Genomic DNA, 24,788 nt, shown 5'->3' on the forward strand with positions numbered 1-24,788 from the left:
TAGTGTCCATGAGCTGAGGGGTCAGGATCTGCTTGCAGACCCTGGCAAATGTGGGGAGGAGGGCAGCAGTTCCTCTCCGGGCAGAGAGGACACCCAGAAGGTCCTAGGTGGCCAAGCGCATCCTAGCAAAGCCTCCATGGCAGTCAGCATTCAGGGGGATACCTTGGCCTCAGCCAATGCATTATGCAAATGCCTTAAAATGGATGTTTTCCTTATCAGATTTAAACATTGTGGAAGAACAGATCCAGTTAATCTCCCAAGCCAGGGGGGTTTGGCAGAGCAGCCTGTAAAAGAGGCCAAATTCCCGTCTCTTCCCCTGTGTGTGTAATTAGGCAGCTGTCCCCTCTGATGCATTTGGGCCTCCCCACTCCTTCCCACTGTTTGGAGGGAGTGGAGAGGGGGTGGCCCAGGACAGGGAGGCCCCTTCTCCCTCCCTCAGGCTGTGGGCCCCCCTATTCCTCCCCCAGTTTGCAGGAAGAAGCAAATCCCCAAGAGGGCCCAGCAGCTGGAGGTGTGGGGCAATCACTGAGCCATCTTCCTACAGTCTCGCTTGTCACATTACAAGCTTGAGGGTTAGAAAAAAAAATAAGATGGATGATTCTGATTTGACTTACGAATTCGAGCCAGTGTACCCAGGGCCTGCCGCCCTTTGCTTTCAGCCTGCACTCTGCGGGACAGCGTCCAGCCTCAACTGGCCAGTGCAGAGCCTTCCTAACGCAATGGGCAAAGATGGGCCCTGGTCAGCCCCTGCAGCATGGGAAGTCGTGTCCAGCCTCATAGATGGGGTTCAAGCCTGGGTTTCACCCTTCTTAGCTCCATGGCCTGGGGTGAGTCACTGAACTTCTCTGAGCAGCATCTGTCTGCTTCTCTGTAAAACAGGAGGATCATTCAGGCCCACAATCCAAGACACTCTGAAACCCAGAAGCTGGCACCGAAACTCATTTGGCAGCAAATGCAACATGGGGTGGTATATACTATGGAAGATCTTTACTCTTCATACCTTTCACTGCAGAGTCTGGGGCGGTGCTACCCCAGACGACAGAAGGGAACAGAGAGCGTCTATCCCTAAAACTGCAACTTCTGAATTCCAAATCACGGCTGACCCCCAGGTTTCAGGTAAGAGATTTTGGTTCTGTCCCAGCTGGATCACAGACTTGTGACAGTGCCTGAGGGGTTTAGTGCCCTGCCTGGCATTTTACTTTTGAGGAAACTGAGGTCCGTGGGAGAGCTCCTGCTCCAGGACAGTCAGCAGAAGCTAGGTCCTGAGTCAGATCTCTGGACTCCAAGCACCGTGCTCTTTCTGTGACACCCTGGCTGTGAGGAGAAAACCCAAAGGTGGCTTGTTGTGTGACCTTAGGCAGGTCTCTCGCCCTCCTTGGGCCTGGGTTTCCCCATCGACAGCAAATGAGACACTGGACTATGATTTCCGAGGGTCCTTCTGAACTTGATGCTTTTGGATTCTAATTACAAGCAACTGAAACATCCATCTGGTTGACTTTGGAGCCTATTGTCCTGGTCCATTTCAGTTTTGAGAAGACTCAGGGTGTGATGCTTATTCAACCCAGTGCCCAGGTTTTTGTTTGAAGTGGGGAGACAATGGCTTTGGGCAATTGGATCAGTTTGCCCATTTGTTGTGTTGGGAGGGCCATGGGGGGGCGGTCCCAAGGTGTGGACAGCAATGAGGGCCAAAGGGGCAAGAGGGGTGAGCTGGGCGGGCACCGCTGGGACGGATGTGATAACTCAGTTATGTCAATTAGGCAGGGATTGGAAGAGGGGGCTTTGGGAGGTCACTAGTTATCTCCCAAGTAGTACAATATAATGAGAGCCAAGTTCTGAAGTTGCACAGACCTGGGTTCAAATCCCACTCTGCCACTTGCTTGCTTGTGACCTTGGACAAGTCCCTTCCCTAGGCCTCAGTTTACTCATCAACAGAATGGGCATCAGAACAATACCTATCTCACTGAACTGAGTGGATTCATGGGGATAAGGCACACAAAGCACTTGGTGCCATGCTGGGCACGTAGCAGGTGCTCAGGAAGTTTGGCTGTTAGCAATTCGGGAGATGCCAAAGCCACGGGGAGGGCTTTGACTGAATGACCAATGCAAGAGATGGGACATTCTACAGGATGATTGGCAGGTCTCTTGAGTAAGCCACATAATGGAGAAAGAAACACGTGTATGCATATGTGCGTATGTAGGGTCGCTGTGCTAGATTAAAAGAGAATTTAGGGCTATAACAGCCAGATGTATGGTCCTGAACATGATTTTGGACATTTGGAGGCCAGCTGGGAGGAAATGTGACTCTGGCCTGGGCATTAGAGATGAAAACATATTGTAGGCATGTTGCTTAACTTCTTTGGGCCTCAGTTTCCTCATCTAAGACAATGACTGGGAATGGCACACAGTAGGTGCTAAGAGACAGCCAAGGAGCTGGTCCAAAATTAGCTGGAAGCCTGAAAGGGCCGGGAAAGGGGGTGCCTGCTAGGTCCTGGACACCAAGCTAGGTGCCTTACAAAAATCTCTTGCAGGTGAGAATGAAAACAGAGACCTTGAGAGGCAAAGGGACCGGCCCAAGCACACTCAGATAGCAGAGCCGACCCCAACCACATCTACTGACCTGCAGCCAGCTGGCAAACTCAACAGGCTGCCGTGGCCCATGGGAGATATTCCTGGGGAGAAAAATCCTCACCAACAGAAAGAACATTGGTGCGACTGCAGCAGCTTCTCTGGTGTGAATCACAATATTTGCTGCCTGTGTCTACAAGAGGCCTCAGCCAGACTGGGGAAATTTTCTGCAAATTTCAGGCTGTGAGGGTGGGTGTTAAATCCACAATCAGCTGCAGAGGCTGGGAGCAGCTCCAAATGCTGACTTGAAGAATTGCTGTCCTCTGCTGGCAAAGAGGGCACCAAGACTATGTGGCCACCTCTTCGGAGAGGAAGCTAAGAGGGTGGATAGCCAGCTGGCATTAGCTGTTTCTTGAACAGCAACCCCAGGGATATCAACCTAAGAGGTTTGGACAAACTGGGCTAGAAACTTCTAACCAGCTCTGTGCACCATCCTGAAATTTCTGGGCTCTGAAAGACATTTAATTGTTTAGCACAGGACAGTTATAATAATGAGAATTTATTGAGTGCTAACTATGTATGAGGCACTGTGTCAAGACCTTTATGTGCATTTTCTCATTTAATCATCACGAGATCTCTATAAGGTGGGTATTATTATTTTCATCTTCTGGATGAAGACTGTGGCCTCCAGAGGTGGATTGGCTTGCCCAAGGTCACATGGCTAGTGGGTTGGAGAGCCGAATGGGAGCCCAGGCAGAGGTGAGCTCTCAAGCACCATGATGACATGCAGAAATGACCTTAGGAGTCATCTGTGTCCTCAGCCCTGACCACAGGTTAGAATCACCCGGGAGCTTCAGAAAACTACCTCTGAAGGAATTCTGCTGAAATCAGTTAAATCAGAATATCTGGGGGTGGCACCAGGCATTCAGGGGTGGTTTTGATGTGCAGCTAGAACCACTGAGGCAGGCAATGAGAAAGGGTGACGCTGCAAATGCAGATTGTCTGGAAATGTAATATCAAGGATGGGTGGTCCATATGGTAGCCAGTGGTGGTAGCTAAGGTGAGAGGCGGCACTGGCCAAGGCATGCAGGTGGCTGCTTCATTGGGGCAAGAGTAATGGTGGGCTTCTGCTCCAGGAGTAATACCTGGTCCCCAGGGAGTGAGGAATAGGGCAAGTCTCAGTGAGCAGGTAGGTTCTGGGGGCCTGAATCCTCTGGACACCCACTCTCTTGGATTCCACACCTGCCATGGGCACCTGTGGGAGCCCCAGGGAGGCTCCTAGGCCCACTTCCCCCACAAGCTGGAAACACTCTGAAACAATACCTTTCAGCCCTGGCTGCTCATTCAAATCATGTCAGGAACTTCTGGAAAATGCCCAGGCCCAAGACCCACTCCGACCCAGTACATCAGAAGCCAGAGGAAATGCCGAGCCCAAGCATGGAAATCAGCAAGAATCGCAACAAAGCCCCGTCTACGCAGAAGCTCATCAGAGCTGAGGGGAGACACTGGAATCAGAACATCTGAGTTGGAATCCTGCCTCTGATGCTGATTGGCGGATTAGCCTTAGGCGAGTTACTCAACCTCTCTGAGCTTCGGTTTCAGGATCTGTAAAATGGGGTTGAGACTAGCAATTATGATCCAAGGCTGGGGCAGATTAAAAGAGATGATGTATACATCATGCTTAGAAGAGTGCCTAACACATGTTAAGTGCTCAGTATTAATATTGTTTTATGCATTGTTTTGTTTAAACGGCGGGGGCAGGGAACTCTCCATTAGTGATGCTGGGGCCATTTTTACAAGTTAAGCTGGGTCAGGTGTCTTTCCTATCACCATCATGTTCCTGGCAGTGACCCCAGGCAGAGCCCAAGAGAGGCCTGGTGTAGGGTGGGCAGAGCTCAGAACCTGCTCTTCAGGTCAGCTCCCACTCACCTTCTCTGTCAAGATGCTGGGAAAGATGCCAGCTGCCCCCTAGTGGCCAAGGGCAGAAGTGCACTAAGCCATTTTAACCAAATCCTGAAACCCCCGCCCTAGCCCCGCTTCCTGCCCTGCCTCTTACAGGTCCCGGGCTCCAGGAGTTTCTGTTGGCAACGTGCTAGCTACAAAGGTTTTCGATGAATTCTGCCATTTCAGAAAGAGCCTTGCTTGATTAATAATATAAAGTTCAAATGAGGCCAGGCAGGTGTCAGGCCCTGGGCTATAAACACTTGAGTTGGTTTTCTCTTCCCGGATAGCTAGTTTCAAAAAGAAAGGAATACTCCAAGACCTACGGCAGGTTTTTGTCTCCAAGGCTTATCAGTCTGAATTAATGGGTGCTCATGATTCTAGGAGCTAGGAAGCTTTAACTTCACCTTTTTGGAAAAGCAGGCTGGAGCTGTGCTGCTGGGTGGAGGGCCTAGTGTCCTGGCCACCCTCTTTCCAGCCAGGGCCATCTGGGAAAATGTCGCCCCATCCCTGAGACATACAACCAAGTGACCCAGAGCCCTTCCTTCCTTCAATTTCTGAAGAGCTCCCCTGAGAAAGTGGCTGGAGAAGGGACAAGGACATGGGAGGCAGGTGTAGGGGAGCTGGAGACTACCAGACCAGACCCTCACCCTTTTTTCCAGACACAGAGGGAAGCACTGTTTACTCAAGAGCTTTTTATTCCCCCTTTGCCATATTTTCTGCAAACCCCTCAGATACAGACTGGAAGAAACTGCACATCGACCCCGCTTTCAGTCAACCTTTGGGCCGCAGGACAGAAGGAAAGACCACCGGCCCAACACTAGACTATGAGGAAGCCCACAGTCTAGAGCAGGCCATGCAAATTGCTGAAGGTTTCAAAAAGACTGCAGGTGTGAAGGAAGAAAGGAGGAACAAGGGGCACCCTGCGAGTGATCAGAGGTTTCCTGAGAGACAGGTGGAAAAGCAGAGATGGAGTAGAGAGAAGGCACGCTGCTCCAGGAACCTGACCCCTGCATCTGAGCATCCTGCCGGGCTGGCCAGGAGTCTGAGGTAAAGGCAGAGCCCCAAAGTGAATGGGTCTGGCAGAGCCACCGAGAGGACAGGAAAGAGCACATCATGTCTCAGGTCTGCAGTCTCCATGGACCCACATGGCCCCACTGTCCAGCTGGCTCGGGAGAAGGCAGAATACAGACCATGTCTTCTGGGCAGCCCAGCCCACAGCAAGTTGCAGGTCCCACCACTGGGGCTGGAGGGGCATGGGCAGAAGGAGGGACATCAAAGGAGGCTGGAGCTTCTCTGTTGGTGTCAGCAGCATGGGCTCATTTCAGAGGCCATCCAGAGCTTGCCGGACCGGGGCATCCAGGGAGGAAGATGAGTGGATGGAGATGCCAGGGGCACCAAGGCTGGTTTCCCAGCAGTCAAACCCATAACTGATCAGCGCCTGCTTTGCAGCCTCCACCTTTGGACCCTCCAGATCTGTGGGGAGGGAAAGCAGCAGGTCACCCCTGACAACTGTCCACTCTCTTGGAGAACGTTTGTCCCAATTCAAGGAACAGGTGGGCTCTCAAGTCACCTGGCTTTGTCACATACCAGCTACAGGGACTCAAACAAGTGACTTCTCTCTGAGCCTCAGTCTCCTCATCTGGTAATGGGGCTGATAATGTTATCTACTCCCCAAGGGTCACTGTGAGGATTATATGGGTCAGTGCAGGTAAAGTGCCTGGCACAACACCGGGTACACCGTACGTGCTTAAGAAATGTTCTCTCTCTCACCATTGTCATCGACTCTGAACTAGCAACCAGTGGTCAAGGCCTGCTGAAGTTAGGATGTGATGACTTCCTGAAGCCTGGGAGTCCCACTGGGGGTAAGGGGAGGTCTCTGGGGCCACTGTGGGCTAACTGCAAAGTGAAGGAGAAAGGCAAAAAAGAAAGGAGGTACAAGAGAGATTGAGAGAAAGGAGACCAGAAGGAGTGGGCAAAAAATACAGAAGGAAATGGAGGTGGGCAGGAGCATTTAGTTCCAGGTCATGATGGCAGTGTGGTATGTTAGTGACTGAAGACTACTAGGAGCCCCTTGCTGTCCCTGGGCCTTGCTCTTTCCCCAAAGACTAAGGGGGAAAGAAACCCCTTTGTTTCAAAGCAGGTTAGTCCCCATCCTGGCCACATCAAGAAGTGACAGTAGGGGGTTTGAGGCTGACATGGGTGGTGACAATGTCTTGGTTATTTCTCGAGCTTGTTGGAGGCTTGGCAGGTAAGAAGGTGGTAGAAACAGCCACCAAAATACGAGCTTTTACCACAGTCCAGCCCTGTGCCAGGCTCTCTCAAAGTATTTTTTCTCCTTGAATCTGGACAATAATCTTATAAACTAGATGTCAGCATCCTTAGTTTACCAATGCGGCAACAAAATCCCAGAGAGATAAATTACCTTGCCCGAGGCCACAGAGCAGAGGCAGGACTTGTTTACAGGCCTCTTCCTCCTGTCACAGGAAATGCCCAGGTAGAACTTCTGTAGAACCTAGGCTGGCAACCCTACCCACCCCCAAGTACCTGGCCTGAGGAGTGTGATGCCACAGCCACCACGACCAGCACCAGTGAGCTTGCTGTGCAGTCCATGGGCCATGGTCATTTGGCAGAGCTGGTCCAGGGAGGTGTGGCCCATACCAAGGGCGTTCAGAAGGTGCTGGTTCATGTCAATCAGCTCCTGGAGGAGAAGATTCAGTCTGTTCTCTCCCGGCATGAGGCCGAGGTCCTGTGCTCGCCCTGTCCATCTGACAGCCGTTGATTAGGGACAGCAAATGGCTTTGACCACTTAGCATAGGGCCCCTCTCTGTTGGTAAAAGAACCTCTCCTTCCTGTAGGACTTTCCATAGGGCTGAGATGGGGCTGGCCACAGAAGCCTCTGGCCATGGTGACTGGTCAGGGATGGGCATGTGGGCCAATCAGGGCCCTCCCAAAGTTTTCTCTGCCTCTTTCCACTAAAGTTGTCACACCTGGTTGACTTCAGAGGTAAGCTGCCAGAGTTATCTACTTTGCACAAGGTCAAAGATTACATAGAAGACGAAGAGATTTCAGATCAGGTTGTCTTGGCCCCTAGATTAAGCTATGACTGAAGCTATTCCCTCTGGTGTTCTCAGTGATGAGCCGATAAATTCCTTTTCTGGTTGGGATGGATTTCTGTCATTTACAGCTGCCTCAGGTACCAATATTCAGAATAAAACCTGGTTTGCAGTTCCAGCAAGGTCACACACAAGTAGGGGAAACAGTTCAGGTTTCTTTGATTATGCATAAAATTCATTCTCTTCTGAGGATCAAATGTTGATGAAGTAACAAAACTAAGAGCTGCCACGGCCCAGGCATCCGCCTATTTACATTTCATTTACTCCATCATTGCTTGCCAAATACCTACAACGTGCCCGGCTGTGGTTCCTGCCATCGAGAAGTTAGAATGTGGGATCTGGAGTCAGGTGGGCCTGGGTTTGAGTCTCAGCTTGGCCACTTCATGGCTGTGTGTCCGTGGGCACGGTCTTTCACTCTGAGCCCCAGTTTCCCCCCTTGTAAAACAGGGATGGTAAGAGGAAACGCCTCATTGCCATGAGGCAAATGAGGTGAGTCTTCCATGCAACACCTGGCAAGAGGTCAGTGCTAGGCAATAGCAGCTGCTATTATTAGTAATTTTATGATTATACCATTGTCTCCACTTTACAAAAGAGGAAACTGAGGCTCAGAGAGAAAAGGTACTTGCCTAAGGTCACTGAATTAGTAAGGAACTGAGCTGGCACTGGAAGCTGGGTCTGCCTGACGGGAAGCCTGTGACTACCCTGCCTCCAAGAGTGCCCTCGGCATCCTGCTGCCACCCATCTGCACTGTTCAGCATGACAGCACACAGCTCTGCTCCAGGGTGCTGGGAGTGCCTGTGCGCCATGAGGACTGCCAATCACCAGCTGTCCGCAGAAGCCGACCTGGTTCTCCTGACCAGGGAGCTGGGCAGGGTGGGGTCAGCCCTTCCCTGCAGCCTGTCTCATATACACTCCGGCACTTCTGACAAAAGAGCAGACAAGCATGATGGCCCAATGGCAGCCCCATGTGCCTTTCAGTGGGCCCGAGGGCTGGATGTGAGGGAAAACTTCTGGGGGCCTGTCTCTGCACTTGAGCGCCAGGTGTCACATTGCCAAGGCAGGTTCCAGACACCTGTCACATTCTGATCCAAAATCTGTCAAGGATCGGATGACAGGTTGTGACATAGGAGAACAGCTCGCTGGTTTGAGTGCAAAGCTGTCCGGGAGTCGAGCTGCACATTTCAGCGGCTGCCACAGCCAAAAATACACACAATGTATAATCAACGAGCTGTTCTGGGGTATTCTCCGGGGGCTTAACAGGGTGTATTTTAGGCAGTCCTCTATCATTATTAATTTCCTACTCAGGAGGACTGTGTTCCTTCCTTCCTACGTGAAGGGAATTGAGAGCCAGCAAGGCAAAGGCTGGGTCAAAGAGAGCAAAACGCAGGAATTGGGTGGAGTCTCTGCACCTGGCTCAGAGTAGGTGCTCATTAAAGACTTATTGACTACAGGAATAAGTCAGTTTGACCCCTGGCTCAGCCACTCACTAGCTGGAAAACGTTGGAGAAAGTTGCTCTCTTTAGACCTCAGTTTTTAGATCTATAAAATGGGGCAACATACCTATTTCACAGGTAGGGATCAAATGCGAAATCATTTGTGAAAAGACAGAGAGTAGCAGCTTCCATTCATTACAGGGGCTGTAGACTCGAATGCCTACAGTGGGAGAGGGAGACACCAGGCAAAGACTGTACTGGCTGTGGGTAATATGTAGGAAGTGGTGGGGACTGAGGAGAAATAATGGACACCACAGGAGGCCCCTTGTGCACTTTCTAATAGACTGCCACTGCATGGCCACGTCGGCTGGGGCTACCCGATCCTGTGATTCATTCAAGAGAAGCCACATGACTTTTTAATGTCAGCTCACCAGGCCAGATGGACCACATCTGAGGATGAGGCGCTCTGGCTTACTGAGCTGGCATTTCCTCAGGCATTGTGCTTATGCATTACCCACGGGACCTCACTGCGTTCTTAAGACACTCCAGGGTATGAGGCCAGAATTAAATCCAAAGCATGAGGTCTCAGGCTCTACACTAGAATCATGCAAAGGGTGGTGGCTGGGGTAACGATGATGAAAGCACAATTTTGGACTATGTCTGATCCAAAGCGTGTGGGTGATAAATAGTTACTGAATGAACACACAGTTAGCAAAAAGAGCAGGGAAGAGGCTGCCAGGTAAGAAATCATCCCTGGACTCATGGAAGACTAAGTCAGCAATAACCCGGTGCTCCTTCCACGTGTGACCCCAAACCCGGTCCGTCATGCTTAGCTCGTACTAGGCACCGCCCTCAGCGCTTTCCATGTATCCTCTCACTTAATCACTCCAATCCCCTAGGAAGAGGCTTAAAAATAAGGCACACTTGCTTGTGTGCATACACACAGGACCTCGGGTCCAGGCCTGGCCCCTGGAGATTCTCAGTGTAGTCAGACTAGACATCCCTTGCCTCAGACAGTGGTGCGGGTGAGTGACCCTGGGTCTTACTTCCAGCATGAAGTAGTGTTCCAGGGCTGGGGCCACCGTTGCCATCTCTCCCAGCACTCGCTCGCACTCCAAAGAAATGGCATTTATGGAGGTCAGGAGGGGTGCCACGATCTCTGGGAACTGGAGGGAAAGGAGCAAAGACCTGTGAAACCTAGGAGCAGGCAGGCGCTGGGCAGCTGCCCTGGAAATGGGGTGGAGGGAGGAGGTATCCCCAAGGCCCACACCCACCCTGAGGAAACGTCCTCTCCTTCCGGCCTGGTCTCTGCCTGGTCCAGATGCCCAACATACATAGGGGATGCTTGCTGCAAAGCTGGCATGTCTAATGACCCGTCCCACCTCCCAGCTAGAGTATGAACAGACGGCACCTCTTTTTCTGCCCAAACTGCCTCCCCATCCCACCCCTCCACTAACGCATGGGGCAGGGGGAGAGCTCCAACTCGCACACATGACTGTCATGACTCGTGAGACACCAGCCCAGGGATAGGCAGGAAGCACCTTGAGTAGCCTGTTGCTGATGCTGGCTATGATAGCCTTGGTGCTGCGAGAGACTTTGGTGTTGGTCAGCAGGATCTTCAGAGATTGGGGCCTGCAGGGTGAAGAAGGTCCACAGTGAGCTTAGGATGGAGGAGCTGGGTCAGGGCTGGGGCTAGAAACAGTTCGGAGGGGCAAAGGCTCGTGACACTGAGCCCAATGTGCCTGCAGCCAACCACAGCTGTCTCTGCTTTAGCCCTGAGGTGGATGATCACTCGGCTCATCATTCACTCATTCATTTTTGACTGGGCACCTATATGTGCTGGGCACATGTGAGGGCCTAGCCTTGCCTGGGGGTGATAGAGCATGGCATATTCACGGAGTAAGAAGTTCAAAGTCTCTGCAGTGAAGAGTACAAGAAGGGGCTGAGGTTCTGTCATGTGAGCTGCCCCAGAGAACTGGAGTGGAGGGTGCTATATATTTAGAAAGAAAAAGCAACAGGCCCTGGATGGATCGCAGAGAGGGCGTGCGGGGAGGGAAGACACCCAGGTTAGCTGGCGCACTCAACACAGGAGCTCGAGGGAGGGCAGGCTTGCAGAGGAGTCAGGTCCCCAGCACACTGAGCCCATTCTGCTCCAAAACCAGATGTGGTAAGAGGGAGTCAGCTGTCCTCGCCGGGATGCCCCAGGTAAGAGAACAAAGGGTCAGGGAGGCCACATTAAGCCGGCTCTCCGGCAGGGCCCCATTGTCCTCATCTGCCCTCTGAGCTTTAATCCCTCCTAAAGCCACAATCCCAATTGTCCCTGTGGTTAACTGTCTTTGGGGACTCAAGCCTCTTTTTCTTGTCATCTCGATTTGCCTTTCAGAGGGCTACTAGCAGGGACAGAGGGTGGAGACTTTAGACGAGCTCTGGCCTGAGACTGCTGGGGATAGGCAGACCCTTTGATACCTTTATTCGCTTTTCTTTTCACAGCTCAAGATTGTAAAATCCAATAGGGCTGGAAAAGGCTGCCAGAAACCTGCTTGATCTCACCGCCCATAAACCCATGAAATTAATATCGATTCTCAGTCTTGGAGGCCAGCTCTTTTTTTTTTTTTTTTTTAACTTTACAAAAGATGAACATTCTATTTGGCTTTTCTCTTCCCTTTAAAGACAAGTCGTTTCTCAAAAGAGCAGTGTTCTGGGAGGCCGCATCTTGATCCACTTTGCAAACAATGCATTTATTTTATAGAGAAGCACCATGCATGGAGCCCTTACGAAAGGGCTTCTCCATAAGCCACTGGCGGGATTAATGTGGTCTGGCCTCTGTTTCTCAGAGAATCCACCATCTGCTCACCGCGGGGCCCTGCAGCCAGCAGCAAAGGTCAGTTTGCTCTGTTCCCATGCATTGGGGCGGGAGGAGTTTGGGTACTGCCTCTTCGTCTTTTTTAGATAAGTCCTCTGCCACAGGCCTCCTGCCAGGTCCACAAAACCCTGGGCTCCTATGACATCCTGTGACCATCACCTTGGGCTATGCCCCCTTGTGTGTGTACTCCACCTGGCTACCACCCCAGCCTCATCTATCTCCGCCTTCCCTGGGTGCTTGCTCCACTCAGCCACCCTGGCCTCCTGGCTGCTGCCCAGAAGGCCAAGCACACTCTTGCCCAGGGCCTTTGCACTTGAGTTTTCCTCTGCCCAGGACCCACCCCCATCCTCAATAGCCCCATGACTCACTCTTGTATTTCATTCAGGTCTCTGTTCAGAGGCCTCTACTGATCATCCCATCCAACTAGCTCCCTCCTTCACCTTGAGCCCCGTGCCCTGCTTTGTTTCCTAAAGGCACCTAGGACTGCCTGACATGCTCTTAAAGAGCAATTTATTTGTTGATTGTCTCCTCTCAGAAAATGTGAATTCTCTGATGGCCAGGACCTTTTGTTCCCTGCTGAGGCCCTAGCACCCAGTACTTGCTCAATAATATTTCTGGAACAATGAATAAACTTGGTCAGCAAAGAACTAAGAACTTTATAGACACCATTTATTTCATGCTCAAGATCCCCACTGTATAAATGAGATGGAAGCCTCAACAGTGACTCATCCAAGGGTACCTGGCTGGCAAGTGGCAGAGCTAGGCTCAAACCCAGGCCTACAGTCCCCAGGGCCTCTGTCTACACCACCACAAACCAGCCCCTGAGCATGCCTCAGGGCCTCTCCCCATCCCCCCAGCCTTGGAAACCCTCCATAATTCATTTCTTAATTCCCCCTGGGAGACTGCACGTGCCCAGGCCCCATCTTAATTGGTTTTCTATCCCAGGGGACCCAGTTCAATGCTTAGGATACAACTAGCTCTCAGGAAAAACTGAACGAATGAAATGCCACTGCCTCTATGAAGCACCCCCAAATCTGCTGCCTGACTTATGACGCCCCTCACTGTCATCGAGCAGACTGAGAACTCTTTGAATGCCTTCCTTCTGAAGGTTACAGTTGTGACTGCCACCTCCCAAAGACCGTTAGTCTAAGGGCGGGCCTGGGCCCAGACATTTCGGAATCTGCTCACTCCTGCACATGGATTCAGTATAACTGGCAGAGCCAGCTCCCACTTGGGCCTTGAAGCTCCACTGCCATCGACTCCACAGGCAGCCAGAGGAAACTGTGCCGCACTCCTAAACGGCTCTGCCTCCCCATCTGTGTCAAGCAGAGGTAGTCACCCAGGGGGATTTTGCCCTCTAGGGGACATATAGCGATGTCTCGAGATATTTTTGGTCATTACAAATGGAAGATGGGGACAGGTGCTACTACTGGTATCTAGTGGGTAGAGCCCAGGGATACCGCACAAGACAGCCCACTATAAAGAATTATCCAGCCCATGATATTAATAGTGTGAGATTAAGAAACCCCAGCTCTTCCCATAAACAGCCCCTAAGTGACCTCTGAAAATGGTTCACTATTCACTTGACCCAGAAAACCCCACAAAATCATGCAAATCAAGAGGTTCAAATCTTCATGTTCACTTTAAGAATACTTAAAACTGCCCAGGCCATCAAGGGTATGCATATCCAAAAGCCACCAAGTATCTGAAGGACATCACTTTACAAAAGCAACGTGTACCATTCTGTCATTACAATGTTGGAGCTGGTAGGTGTGCCCAGGCCAAACTACGGGGGCTAGATGCAGGGTCAGTGGCCCAAAGAGTGCTGCATCTTTGCTGCACATGTTTAAAAACGCAGAGAGGAATGCTGAACTTATGGATTTAGATGTAGATTCTCTGGTCATTGAGCACAAAGCTCCCAAGATGCGGCTCAGAACCTACAGAGCTCGTGGGTGGGTTAACCCCTACATGAGCACGCTCTTCCATATTGAGACGATCCCCGCTGAAAAAGAGCAGACTGTTCCTAACCCAGAAGAGGAGGTTGCACAGAAGAAAAAAACTGAAGAAACAAAAACTTATAGCCCGGAAGTAAATTCAGCATCAATAAATGCTAATAAAAGTAAACAAAACAAAACAATGAAGAGCCTCAGAAAGGCAGGCTTGGCTCCTGGAAGCCAACATAGCTGGGACAGGAAGATCCCAGAGGTACGAGGGTGCAGCACCATGTCATCCCAGGTCACTGAGGTACGGCGCAGGCCAGGATCTGCTGTCCATCCTCAAAGACAGCCCTGGGACCTGTACAGCTATAGAAAGGCCCACAGTAGTGACAAAGTGCCCTGAGACAAACACCATCACTTGACGTGATCGAGGACTCAGGGAACAGCCAAAAAGCACCCACTCCTGCTTGCCCCATTCTTCATTCCCCGCATCTGACATTTCCACTCTGAGTACAAACAGAATAGAAGATACTGAAATTTAATATGCATGTTTGTAATTCCAGTTACAACAAAGGGAGGAGGTAAAGAAAACATGTAAAACAGGTCGAAAGTTGCCAAATGTCACCTCTGTTCTAAGCCTTTCTCAAGCTTCCCTTGGTCTCCCATCCCGGTTCTGCCTTCCGTGCCCTCATTACAGCAACTCTCATATTGTCTTGTGGTGGCTTTTGTGTGCATGTCTGTCTCCACCCACCCAAAACTGTGTCTAAGATTTATCTTTATATCCCTAGTTCCTAGTACAGTGTCATCAGGAACACATAAGATATCAATTCTTGTTTGCTGAATGAATAACTAAATGAGCAGCCACGGGTCTGGGGGGAAAGCCACAATCTACAAGGTGAATGGCACAGCCATGCATGACTTCCCCTTTAATCTCTTGACAATTTAAGAGCTGAAGTGCAGAAGGATAGAGCAGGGCAGGGCTTCCTCACTGCCAATGGCCTATGAGGGTGACATCCAGTGAGAGCAAAGCCCAGGGGCACCTGGCCCACATGTTACAGAATAAAGAAACACAGCTCCCCGACTGGACACAGCCAGGCTGGAAGGTGCTGCTCCACCCTAGAATTACCTCTTTAAGGATGAAATCTTTCCTTGTTGGTATCGGAGTGCTCCTCCTAAAGAGAAAAACCAGCGGGTCAGAAAAGCTACAGATCTTTGCCTCTTGGGATTGGATTCTGGGGTCGGTTTGAGTTTCACACCATCCAGGGAACAGACGGCAACTACCATCTCAGCTTCAGCTACAAAAGGCTCAGGAAGGCACCAAGGCATTCCATGTTCTGCCAGGGAGTGCTCACCAGCACTCAGGTTCTAGGGTCACTCCCTTCCCTCCAGGCTGTCTGGCTCCACATGGTGAAGTGACAAAGGTGGGGCCCAGGACCATGCCTAGGTCCAATAAGAAAGCACCCCCACCATAGGGAAGCTCAACTTGTGCGGTCTGCAAACGCCATAGCAGTGGTTCTACAGCTTTACTTACCGACTTCCCTGGGGAGCTCCCTAGCACTGTAGCTTTCCAGGCCTCAGCCCCACCCCACCCTACCCCATCCCACCTAAGATCCAGGTACAGGAAGTGTGAGGCTGAGATCTCATCCATTCCCTTTAAAACAGAAAAATGCTATTTTTCTCAGAATCCATTGTTTCTGTTCATCCCAAATCAACAGAACCTGGGCATCTAAGAATCTTAATAATAAAAATAAAGAAAACAAGCCTGAGGCAGCACCTACCCCACGTGCTGACAGAGTTGTCCACTCCAGAGGGGTTGCCATGAATCACCCTCTCCCCCTGGAAGGCCCACTTGTTAATTAATTCCAAATCTTCCGCTGCCCACCTGAAGAAGACAGAGAAACTCATCTTTATCACAGTGGTGAGTGGGGGCCAGTGGTCCCCTTGAGCAGCAGAGGCAGGGGCCCTGGATAGGCTTGATGGAAACCAAAAGGCCATGGGGCGTGGGCCCTCAAACTCAGATAGAGAAAACAGCTTGGAACCTCTCCAGCGAAACCACAAACCATACCTTCTCTTCCCTCCAAAACCTCCCTGCCTGGCACTGTGGAGCGAGCCCCAGCTTTGGGATCACAAGGTCCTAGTTTGCCTCTTACTGGCTGAGTGACTCTAAGCCTGTTACCTAACCTTTCTGAATCCCACTCTCATCTGTAAATGGTTAACTCCAAACTCTACCCTCTTCAAAGGCTAGTGGCAAGGTGTCCACGAGCAGCAGGCAGGAGCTATTACTATAACAGACCCTTACAGAAGCATCCACTCCTGAACCAAGCCAGCCCTGAAGAGCAAGCAGAGGGATGACTGTTTCCCAAAGCCCTGCCAATAGGCCAAATGCACAATCATTACGAATTATAATTCCAGACAACCTTGGTGAGCCAGGTTTGCTCCAGCCATCTCTGGATCTCTCCCACACAGCCACTCTGCCTTCCTTGGAAGAGGTGTGGGCTCATTGACAGTTTTAAGCAAATAGACCCCAAATACGTGAGTATCTAATGAGGACAATCAACCCCAATCCCCTATCCTTTTCTCTCGGCTTCTGTTTCCTTTCTGTTGATTCCCTTCCCTATGAAACAGCAGAAGGCAATGGTGGTTTGGCAGTCTCTGCTAGTGCCACAGGAGTCTTCACAGGAGACTGGATTCCAGCGCCTTCTGATTCGGAAATGCTGGGGGTGGGGGTTGGGACCTGCTCTCCCCCAAAGGTTCTGAAAAGGAACGACTGGGTCTTTAGGGAAGGTAGAGAACTAATGGAAAGGAAGCAGCCTGAAAAAGCCCACGCACACACACAGACACACAACACAAACGAGTCACCCTCTGCTTTCTAGTCTGTTGGCCTGTCGGTAGGTATCTATTCAAGGGACCCAGGCAACCAAGCCTTCACTCATCTGTGTTATAGTCAGCGATTAGTGCATAGTGATGAGCAGCTGCCACAGAATCAAGGCTGGAAAGCCCCCCAAGGGACCATCTAGTGTAGCCCTGCACTTTGAGAGGAGGAAACGGGAGCCCCAAAGAGAAAAAGGGGTTGCCCGAGGCCACACAGCAAGTTAGCAGGCAAACCAGACCGAAATTCCTGAAAACCATCACCTCCCATTACCTACAGCTGCAGTCTCATTACCTACTGGATTCTGCCCCTGACCAAAAACTCCCTACCCCACCCCTCCTTCGCTCTATGCACAGGAACCATTCAAAGTGACTCGGGAATGATGACGAGACCCACTGTATCCACGAAGACCAAAGCAACCTTTGGGCTTAGTCTGAATTCAACTATATTTTAACCTCTATGTCTCAAAAGAAGAATTACTGACGGTGACAGAACTTTAAAAGGGCACGCACCAGGGCCTGAGAAAACAGAAAAGCACAGCGTTTTCAGGGCAGAGAAAGAAAACCTCAATTCAAAGCCAAACTCAGGAAGGGGACGGGGCCCCTCAGCCACAGGCCAGCGCCCCATGTTCTTTGGGGTGCCTCAGCAGCAGACACAGAGGGCACAAGAGGAGTCTCTGGGCGGAAACACAGCTGCTCCCACTCTGGCAGCCAGCACTGTCTGAGCAGCCTTCTCTTCTGCTGGTTACACGGATGAGGCCAGCAGTCCACCCAACACAGCACGGCTGGGCTCCACGTGGCTGGGACTAAAGGATCCCCATGGGAGGGCTCCCCCAAGCCATCTAGATCAAGGGACAGGCCTCACTACAAAGCTGCCAAGCTGGCTTCTGAGGCCTCATTCACAACTCCTGGGGTGAGGCCCAAGGCAAATTGCATAACCTCTGTACTCAGGGTGGTGTTCTCAAGGAGTAGCCTCCAAGCGACAGAAACTCTGCCAGCAACCCTGTACTGACAAGCCTCACTAATCACAGTGAGAACTGCACAGAAGTACACTCCCTCTGTAGAGACAGGTCAACGACCTAAAGGAGGGGAGGTGCCCTTATCTGACAGACACACCTCCTGTGCTTATTTCTGGGCACATCATAATTCTTTTCATAACCATCTGGTATGACCTGGCAATATCCACACCAATGTTAGTACTACAATTTACAGAGGAGCCAAGGGGTGCAGCAGCTCGGCCGTGGTCCCACAGCGAGTCAATGGCAAAGCTGAGCCCAATGCCTCATCTAACCTGTTGCCCTCTACATCTGGGCTCAGGTTCTCTCTACCATACCACAAGCACTTGAACCCAAAAGAAGCAAGGTGGAGGTGAGAGGTGGGGGTCTGGGGAACTAACCTGGTTAGTGTAGGAGGAAATGACTGGGTTCAAATCGCACTCTGCCATCACTAGTTGTGTGGCCTGGGCCAGCCTTTGGCCTCTCTGTCCCTCGGCTTCTTCTGTAAAATGACCACGTGACACCTCACAGGACGGTGGTCAGCTCTCAGTGCGAGAACCCACGCTCAGATCATGGACCACAGGAAGGACGACGAGCAGGGAAAGGGCCATGATTACCTGCTGGCACCCTCCTCTTCTTTCAGCGGGTTTGGGATCTCCTCGCAAGCAGTCAGGAGGGCAGCTGCCAAACACACGGAGTAAGCGGCACTGGAGCCCAAGCCGGCCCCGGTGGGCAGCTCTGACCATACTGTGATGTCCAGGCTGGGCAGGGCCCTGAAACACAGAAGGGCACAGAGTGACTCTCTGGAAGGGCAGTGAGGTGCCACAGTTGAACCAGTAGCCCAGGCCCAGGAGTGGACATTGGCGGGGCCTGACTCTAAGTGTCTGGCCCAGTTTTCTGAACTAGAGGCGATTTCCTGAATCCAAAAGCATCCCTATCAGGAACTTGTGAAATTAGACAACTTGAAAACAGTAGAGTCATTTAAATTGCTGTGTTGTCCAACCAGTGCTCTTCCTAAAAGTGCCTCTGTGAAGCACACCAGACAGTTTTGCATCTCTTTCTACCCTGGGGAAATTCCTACCCATCCTGCGAGAACCTTCTCAGATGTTGTTCCCACTGACATTTCCCATGACTACCCAGAGGCCGTTCCCAGCCCCTTCCCACCACACACATGGCGCTGGGCACCCAGTGCCTGCTTAACTAGCGTCTGCTGTACAAGTGAAGGGCTGCCCCCTGAGCTTTCCCTTTGGATTCTGGACCAAAAAATCATAGTGATGACTCACTGTGAGCCAGTTCACATACAGCTGACCCTAGAACAATGGGGGTATTAGGGGCACTGACCCTGACCTGCAGTTGAAAATCCAAGTGTAACTTAAGTCGGCCTTCTGCATCCCCAGATGTGAAACCTGAGGGATGACTGTATAGTTATGGAAAAAGAACCCATGAATAAGTAAACCCACATAGTTAAAAACCAGAGTTATTCAAGAGTCAACTGTATAATATTTCTAATTCTCCAACAGTTTTGAGGAAAATAATAACTACAACAATAATGGCTAATATTTATGCCATTATTTGGTTCAGACCCCAGCACGTGGCCATGCTGGGGTCTGAACCAAAGCAGCCTGACTTTCAGCACATGTTCTCTATCACTGTGTTACACCGCCTCAACAGGACCGTCACCGTCTAGCAGCTGGCTTTCTCAGATCCTATCGTAAGGAGTGAAGTGGTTACAGGCTTCACTCTGCTAATTGCAGCATTTCCCCAGGGCCTGTGGGAACAAGGGTGCCTCCATGGGCATGGTGTAGGAGAAGCCACAGTGAATTCAAGAATGGAATCTGGCTTGGGTTCTTCTGAATCGAAGAGGGAAGAGGAGGCAAAGTGAGGTTAAGAATGTCAGCGTAAGGATTAAAGTGAACTGAGTTGATCCCCAGCTCTACTACTAGCTAGCTGCATGACCTTAAGTGACCTTATCTGTGTCTCAGTTTCTCCCTGTGCAAAATGAGATCAATGCCTCTCTCATAGGGTTGCTGTGAATATTATAAACAGACCATATATAAAGTGCCTAGTATGGTGCCTGACACATCGTGAGACTGCTGGTGGCTGCTGTTATTAGAAACCTGGAAGGGAGCGTGTGCATTCTTCAGCAGTTAAAACTAGAGAAACCCTTGCCCATTTTCCAACGAAGGCTGAACCGAAACTCTGCGCCCAGACCACACACACACCTCTGCTTCCGGCAGATGGACAGGTACAGGTAAAGGAAGGCCAGCACAGCCAGGCGCTCGTGGTTAGCACAGTCCTCAGGGAAGCCTGCCACCTCCTTTAGCTTTTCCACTTGCTCTTCGGTCAGCACTGTGAAGTCACCTTGCTCTGTCACACAGGGAAACAAGCATGCATGGGTGGGTGAGAGCCTCGGGTGCTTTTACAGACAACAGAATACAAAGAGCAACCATGGGAATCGGAATCTGGATGGACATGGACTCACTGACCCAGCACCACAGCAGAAGTCCTTCAGTGGACTTTAGGCGTTGGAGGCATGCAGACTTGGGTTTGGGTCATGACTGTGATACTGACTGGCTTTGTGGCCTTGAGCAGGTGACTTAACCTCTCTGAACCTCTGTTTCCCTCTTTGGTAAACAGAAATAACGACAGTAACTCCTCTCACAAGGTTGTCATGACGATAAAGTTAAATAAGGTACATAAATCCTTAAACATCTCTGGGCACGTAGTAAGTGCTTAATTAACAATAGTTTAACAACACATACACACACAAAGTGAATGCCAGCTCAATCACCAAAGGCCTGTGTTTGACTTCCATGATAAAAAACCAATACCAAAAGCAGTATTACATCATTCCCCAAATACTTCCCTTTCTCAAAACATAATTAGCAAGAACAAGACATCCCAATAAAACCAATGAACATGAAATGTGGAGATCTGTTTGGGCAGGAGGGAAAGGCCAGGTAGCAGTTTCTCTTCCAATGCATGTAAGAGGTTGGAGCACCTTCACCTGAGAGGCTGAGGAGGCAGAGCAAGTCTGACCAGTTTACCTTCACAAATCACTCCCTGAATCCCATGTCAAATTCTAAAGGGACATGAAATTGAGCTGGGTGTACCTGTGTTGGGAGACTTCAGGGTAGGGCATGTATTAAGTGCTATGTTTTGACTAAATTAATGATACAGTAAAAGGCACCCAAGCCAATGACAGTATTACCGAGAGTCTAGACATTTCAGAGCTCTGTGATGGAAATGGAATGGTTCTTTAAGAACCTGGGCTCTGTAGTTTAGAAAGATCTCGGTCTGAATCCTTTCTGTATCACCAACAAGCTATAGAACCTGAGACACCTGGCTCCTGAACCTTAATTTTCTCAGACATAAAATGGGGATGAATAACACCACTTGCTTCCAGGGAAGGCTGGAGAATTCTAAAAGTGCTAGCATAGACAACATAGCAGTTCAGTGCCTGAAATACTTAAATGTCCAATAAATGTTCACTATTTATTACTATTAGGAGGGAACCAAAGAACACTGAAAGAAAAAAAATGGCAGATTCTTGCAACCAAATAGAAAACATTAGTCTCCAAAAGGCTCAGATACCGTTTGTCTCCTTGGAGAACTGATGTGCCCTCATGTATGTACTACCTTCTGCATCACAGCCCTAGGCCTACCTCCAATCCTGTTGGATCCTCACTGCCACCCTCTCAGGCAACACAACTCTGCTCACACAGGCTCAGAGAATTAAGTGACCTGCCTGCCCAGGCTCACATAGCCATGACCCATCACACCTGGGTGCTTCCATCCATGCTACAGACATACAGAAGCAGCAGCCAGTTCTCAGGGAATATTTCTGGCCTGGTCCAGAAAGCAAGGTCTGGGTTGCTCTGGACAGATATTTTCTGAGGCATGCTCCAAATCAGTGGCTCTTAACTGAGAGGTCCCAGGGGAACCCTTTCAAAATATACCTCCCCATCCCTACCACCACTTCTGATTCTCAATAAGAGAAGGGCAGCATCAGGAATTCATCTATATTGTTACGAACGACAACAACAAACCTCCCCAGGGATTCTCAAGGCAGGACTGAGGCTGAAAATGGTAGCTTGAAAACAGGGCTTTTCCACTCTTACTCCATATTCCTATAGTATTTGGGAGTGGCTTGCTGTGGACTGATTCTTATAGGGGACAGGGAACAGTTTGGGATAAAACCCTGGAGGATTCTAACTTGCCCCACTATGGCTGAGAAACACTGTACCAAACAATGAGAAGAGACAGCAACAGAACCCACATTTCAGCTCTGATGCAGGTGATGACTCCGCTGATGGAAAAACTTTGCCTGCAGATAAGTGGACATAATATTCTCAAAGCTATCAAAAATTAGCACAGAGGTCTTTATTCATTGGAAGACAATCTTGATATACCGAAGAAGAAAAAGAGACTCATACAGTTCTGAAGTTTATATGGACTGACCCAATTTTCGTTAAAAAATAAGATACTCCCTATCTCAATCAATCTATCTATAGAAAATAATTTAGGAGGATTAACACCAAAATGCTTAAGAGTTGTCATGAGGGATGGGGGAGTGGGAAATAATAATAGGTCATTCCTTTTACTCAAAATGTTCCAGTATTGACTGTATTTTCCAATAATACACATACTTTTAAATACCTTTTAATTATACAAAATGTCAATACGTTCTCCTTGTTAAAACAACACCATAGGAAGAAGGCTCCCTTCGTCCACTCCTGGACCTTAGGACCCTCCCAGACATCACTAATCACCATTGTCAGTTGGATACATATCTTCCCAGCCTTTTCCAATGCATTTACACACATACTGATACTTAACCTGTGTATACCTGCTATTGCGCATCTTGTTTTTTACTCAACAGTAGGCCTTGATAATCTCCACAATAGCCCACATAGATCTAAGGCATCGTCTTACGGTTATACATTTAAAAAAATTAATAAATAAGCAAAGCTAATTTTATGGGGTCAGGAGAGAAAACACCCCAAGAGTGGCTGGCCTCTGGCTCCCTCAGGATAGGCTGGAATAACTACTCGGCCACTTTTTTTGCCCCTTACTCAGGGCCCAGGCTCTTTCCACATCGGGTTCCTCCTCCCTACACTTACCCAGAAAGCTTGTGTCCAGCAGCTGAAGCCTAGCCACATCCCAGGTCCGCTTGATACCAATGTTTGGTAGGTTGAGGTCCAATTTCCCGTTGCCTTGGGGTTGAAGACGGAGGAATGTTCTCATATTCAAGGCCGCAGCCAGTGCTACCTATAGAACAAAAGGCAAAAGCAGCTAGCCTGAGTGTGGGTGGCCACAAGCCTGACATTGCTAATCAACTGTGGGACACTTTCTCACAACCTCTACCTATCAATTAGAGGTTTATATCTACTTATATTTGCTTTCCCCATGCAAAACTTTAGAGGTTCCCAACACCAAGGAGTGGCTTCCCCATAATCACCATGTTTTCAAAGATAAATATAAGTAAAGAACACAAAGAATGACAGAGAGGAGTGGGAAAAGCATGAGCTTTGGATTCAGACAGACCTAGGTTCACTCCTAGCTCTACCAAGGTGTATGGGACCTTGGTCAAGTTACCAATCCTCTCCAGAGTCTAAACTACCACATCAGTAAAATAGGACTAAAAGTTTAACCTCAGAGGCAGTTGTAAGAGTTAAATGAAATAATATATGTTTCAGACTCATCTCCCCGACTTCTAAATGGTGAAGTACCCCAAATTCGGTCCTCAAACCTCTTTTTTTTCCTCTACTGAAGCTCACTTCCTAGGTGATCTCAATCCAATTGTGGGGCCTTGCCTATCAACTTTTTTATATCTTACTGAGTGGGTCAGAGCAGCCCTTCAGTAGGCATAAGATCTGTCTTTTCCTTATCTGGCTAGGGAGAAACTAACCTCCTCTCTGCTCTACTCCCAGGCTATGCCTCAAGTCTTTCTTTTGGCTTCCTTTAATATTAGCATCAGGGAGAAGTGGTGCCCAATCCGTGAAGGGGGCCTTTTACCTTGCCATGGACCACAGCACACTCTCCATGAAGGATGACTTTCCCTGGAGCAGAGACCAGCAGGACTCGTGACAACATGGCTCCTGGGAACCCTGAAATGGAAAGCCAGAGAGAGGATAGAAGTTCCCCAGACCTTAAAGATCTCAGAAAATGCTTAGTTCAAGCTCTTCATTATAATAGAAAATGGCAGCTACCATTTAGCACTTGCTATGTGCTCAAAAGGCAGTGCCGTGCAGTGCAGCAGCGAACTAGACACATCAAAAGATCTGGGTTCAAACCCCAGCTCTTCTACTCTCCAGTGATGTCATCTTAGCTAACTCGCTTAAAGGGCTATGAATTCCAGTTTCCTCACATGTTATATGGCGACAATAACTGTACTTACCTCAATAGGTTTCGGGAAGGTTAAATTAAATAGTGCAAGGGAAACACTAAGCAGTGTCTGGTACATTGTAATCACTTGATTACTGATAGCTGCTTATTACTAGATCTGTTCTTCGTTCCAGCTTTTATTATTACTACTATTATTAAAGGTAGAAATTTAAGTGAAATCACGGACCAGAAAGCACTCTTTCCTGTTTAGACTGTTTCCAATGTGTCACAATTATAAAAAGGCCACAGAAAATAGCTTTACATGGGGGGGGGGGAGGGAGGCAGGAAGGGGGTGGCCCAGGAGACCCAAGCGTTCTAAAAAGCCACTTGCTGGGTCTACGAGTGTGCGCATTTTAGATTTTTACAAATGATGCAAAATTACCCTCCATTTAAGGCTCTAAGTGCATTAATTACCTGAGTATAATATGACCTGAACTTCACGATAAGTACTACCGTGACCTCCTTTTCTTAGCGCGGAAACCTATTGCTTGTTCGAAGATCAAAATCACGTCTGTCAGATTCGAAGTCGCCGGCCCCTCAGGTCGGATTCTCGAGTTGGGGAAACTGAGCCTGAGAAGCCGGGAGCCTGGTTTGGGGTTGTCCTGAATCTCGGCTGAGACCTCGCGCCACCCGACCCCAAGACCCCGCCCTCTCACCTGACGCTACCGCCAACCCAAGGAGCT

At 49.7% G+C, this 24,788-nt stretch overlaps 1 protein-coding gene across 3 annotated transcripts; it reads right to left on the reverse strand.

The window, feature by feature from the left end:
• Positions 1 to 5,186: 5,186 nt before the first annotated feature.
• MVK (mevalonate kinase) lies at positions 5,187 to 24,755 on the reverse strand. Of its 3 annotated transcripts, XM_039861961.1 has the most exons (11): positions 24,520 to 24,755; positions 23,737 to 23,828; positions 22,842 to 22,989; positions 19,941 to 20,085; positions 18,336 to 18,491; positions 15,634 to 15,737; positions 14,982 to 15,027; positions 10,597 to 10,687; positions 10,102 to 10,221; positions 7,054 to 7,207; positions 5,187 to 5,982 (listed from the first exon to the last, which is right to left on the reverse strand). In XM_039861961.1, the coding sequence occupies exons 2-11, from the start codon at positions 23,812 to 23,814 to the stop codon at positions 5,831 to 5,833; spliced, it is 1,194 nt and encodes a 397-aa protein (XP_039717895.1). In that variant the 5' UTR covers positions 23,815 to 23,828; positions 24,520 to 24,755; the 3' UTR covers positions 5,187 to 5,830. The 3 variants fall into 3 exon arrangements, with proteins under 3 accessions (XP_039717895.1, XP_039717896.1, XP_039717897.1); XM_039861962.1 differs by lacking the exon at positions 23,737 to 23,828; XM_039861963.1 differs by lacking the exons at positions 14,982 to 15,027; positions 15,634 to 15,737.
• Positions 24,756 to 24,788: the final 33 nt, after the last annotated feature.

Source organism: Pteropus medius, unplaced genomic scaffold, assembly GCF_902729225.1.
Source record: "Pteropus medius unplaced genomic scaffold, Ma_sr-lr_union100, whole genome shotgun sequence".
Taxonomy (NCBI): Eukaryota; Metazoa; Chordata; class Mammalia; order Chiroptera; family Pteropodidae; genus Pteropus; species Pteropus medius.

Coding starts and splice junctions, on each gene's coding strand:
- MVK (XM_039861961.1), bottom strand. CDS start 23,814: ATGTTGTCACGAGTCCTGCTGGTCTCTGCTCCAGGGAAAGTCATCCTT. Junction 18,492..19,940: donor TCCATCTGCCGGAAGCAGAG/GTGTGTGTGTGG, acceptor TCTGTGTTTCAG/GGCCCTGCCCAGCCTGGACA. Junction 5,983..7,053: donor CATCACACTCCTCAGGCCAG/GTACTTGGGGGT, acceptor CCCTCCCCACAG/ATCTGGAGGGTCCAAAGGTG.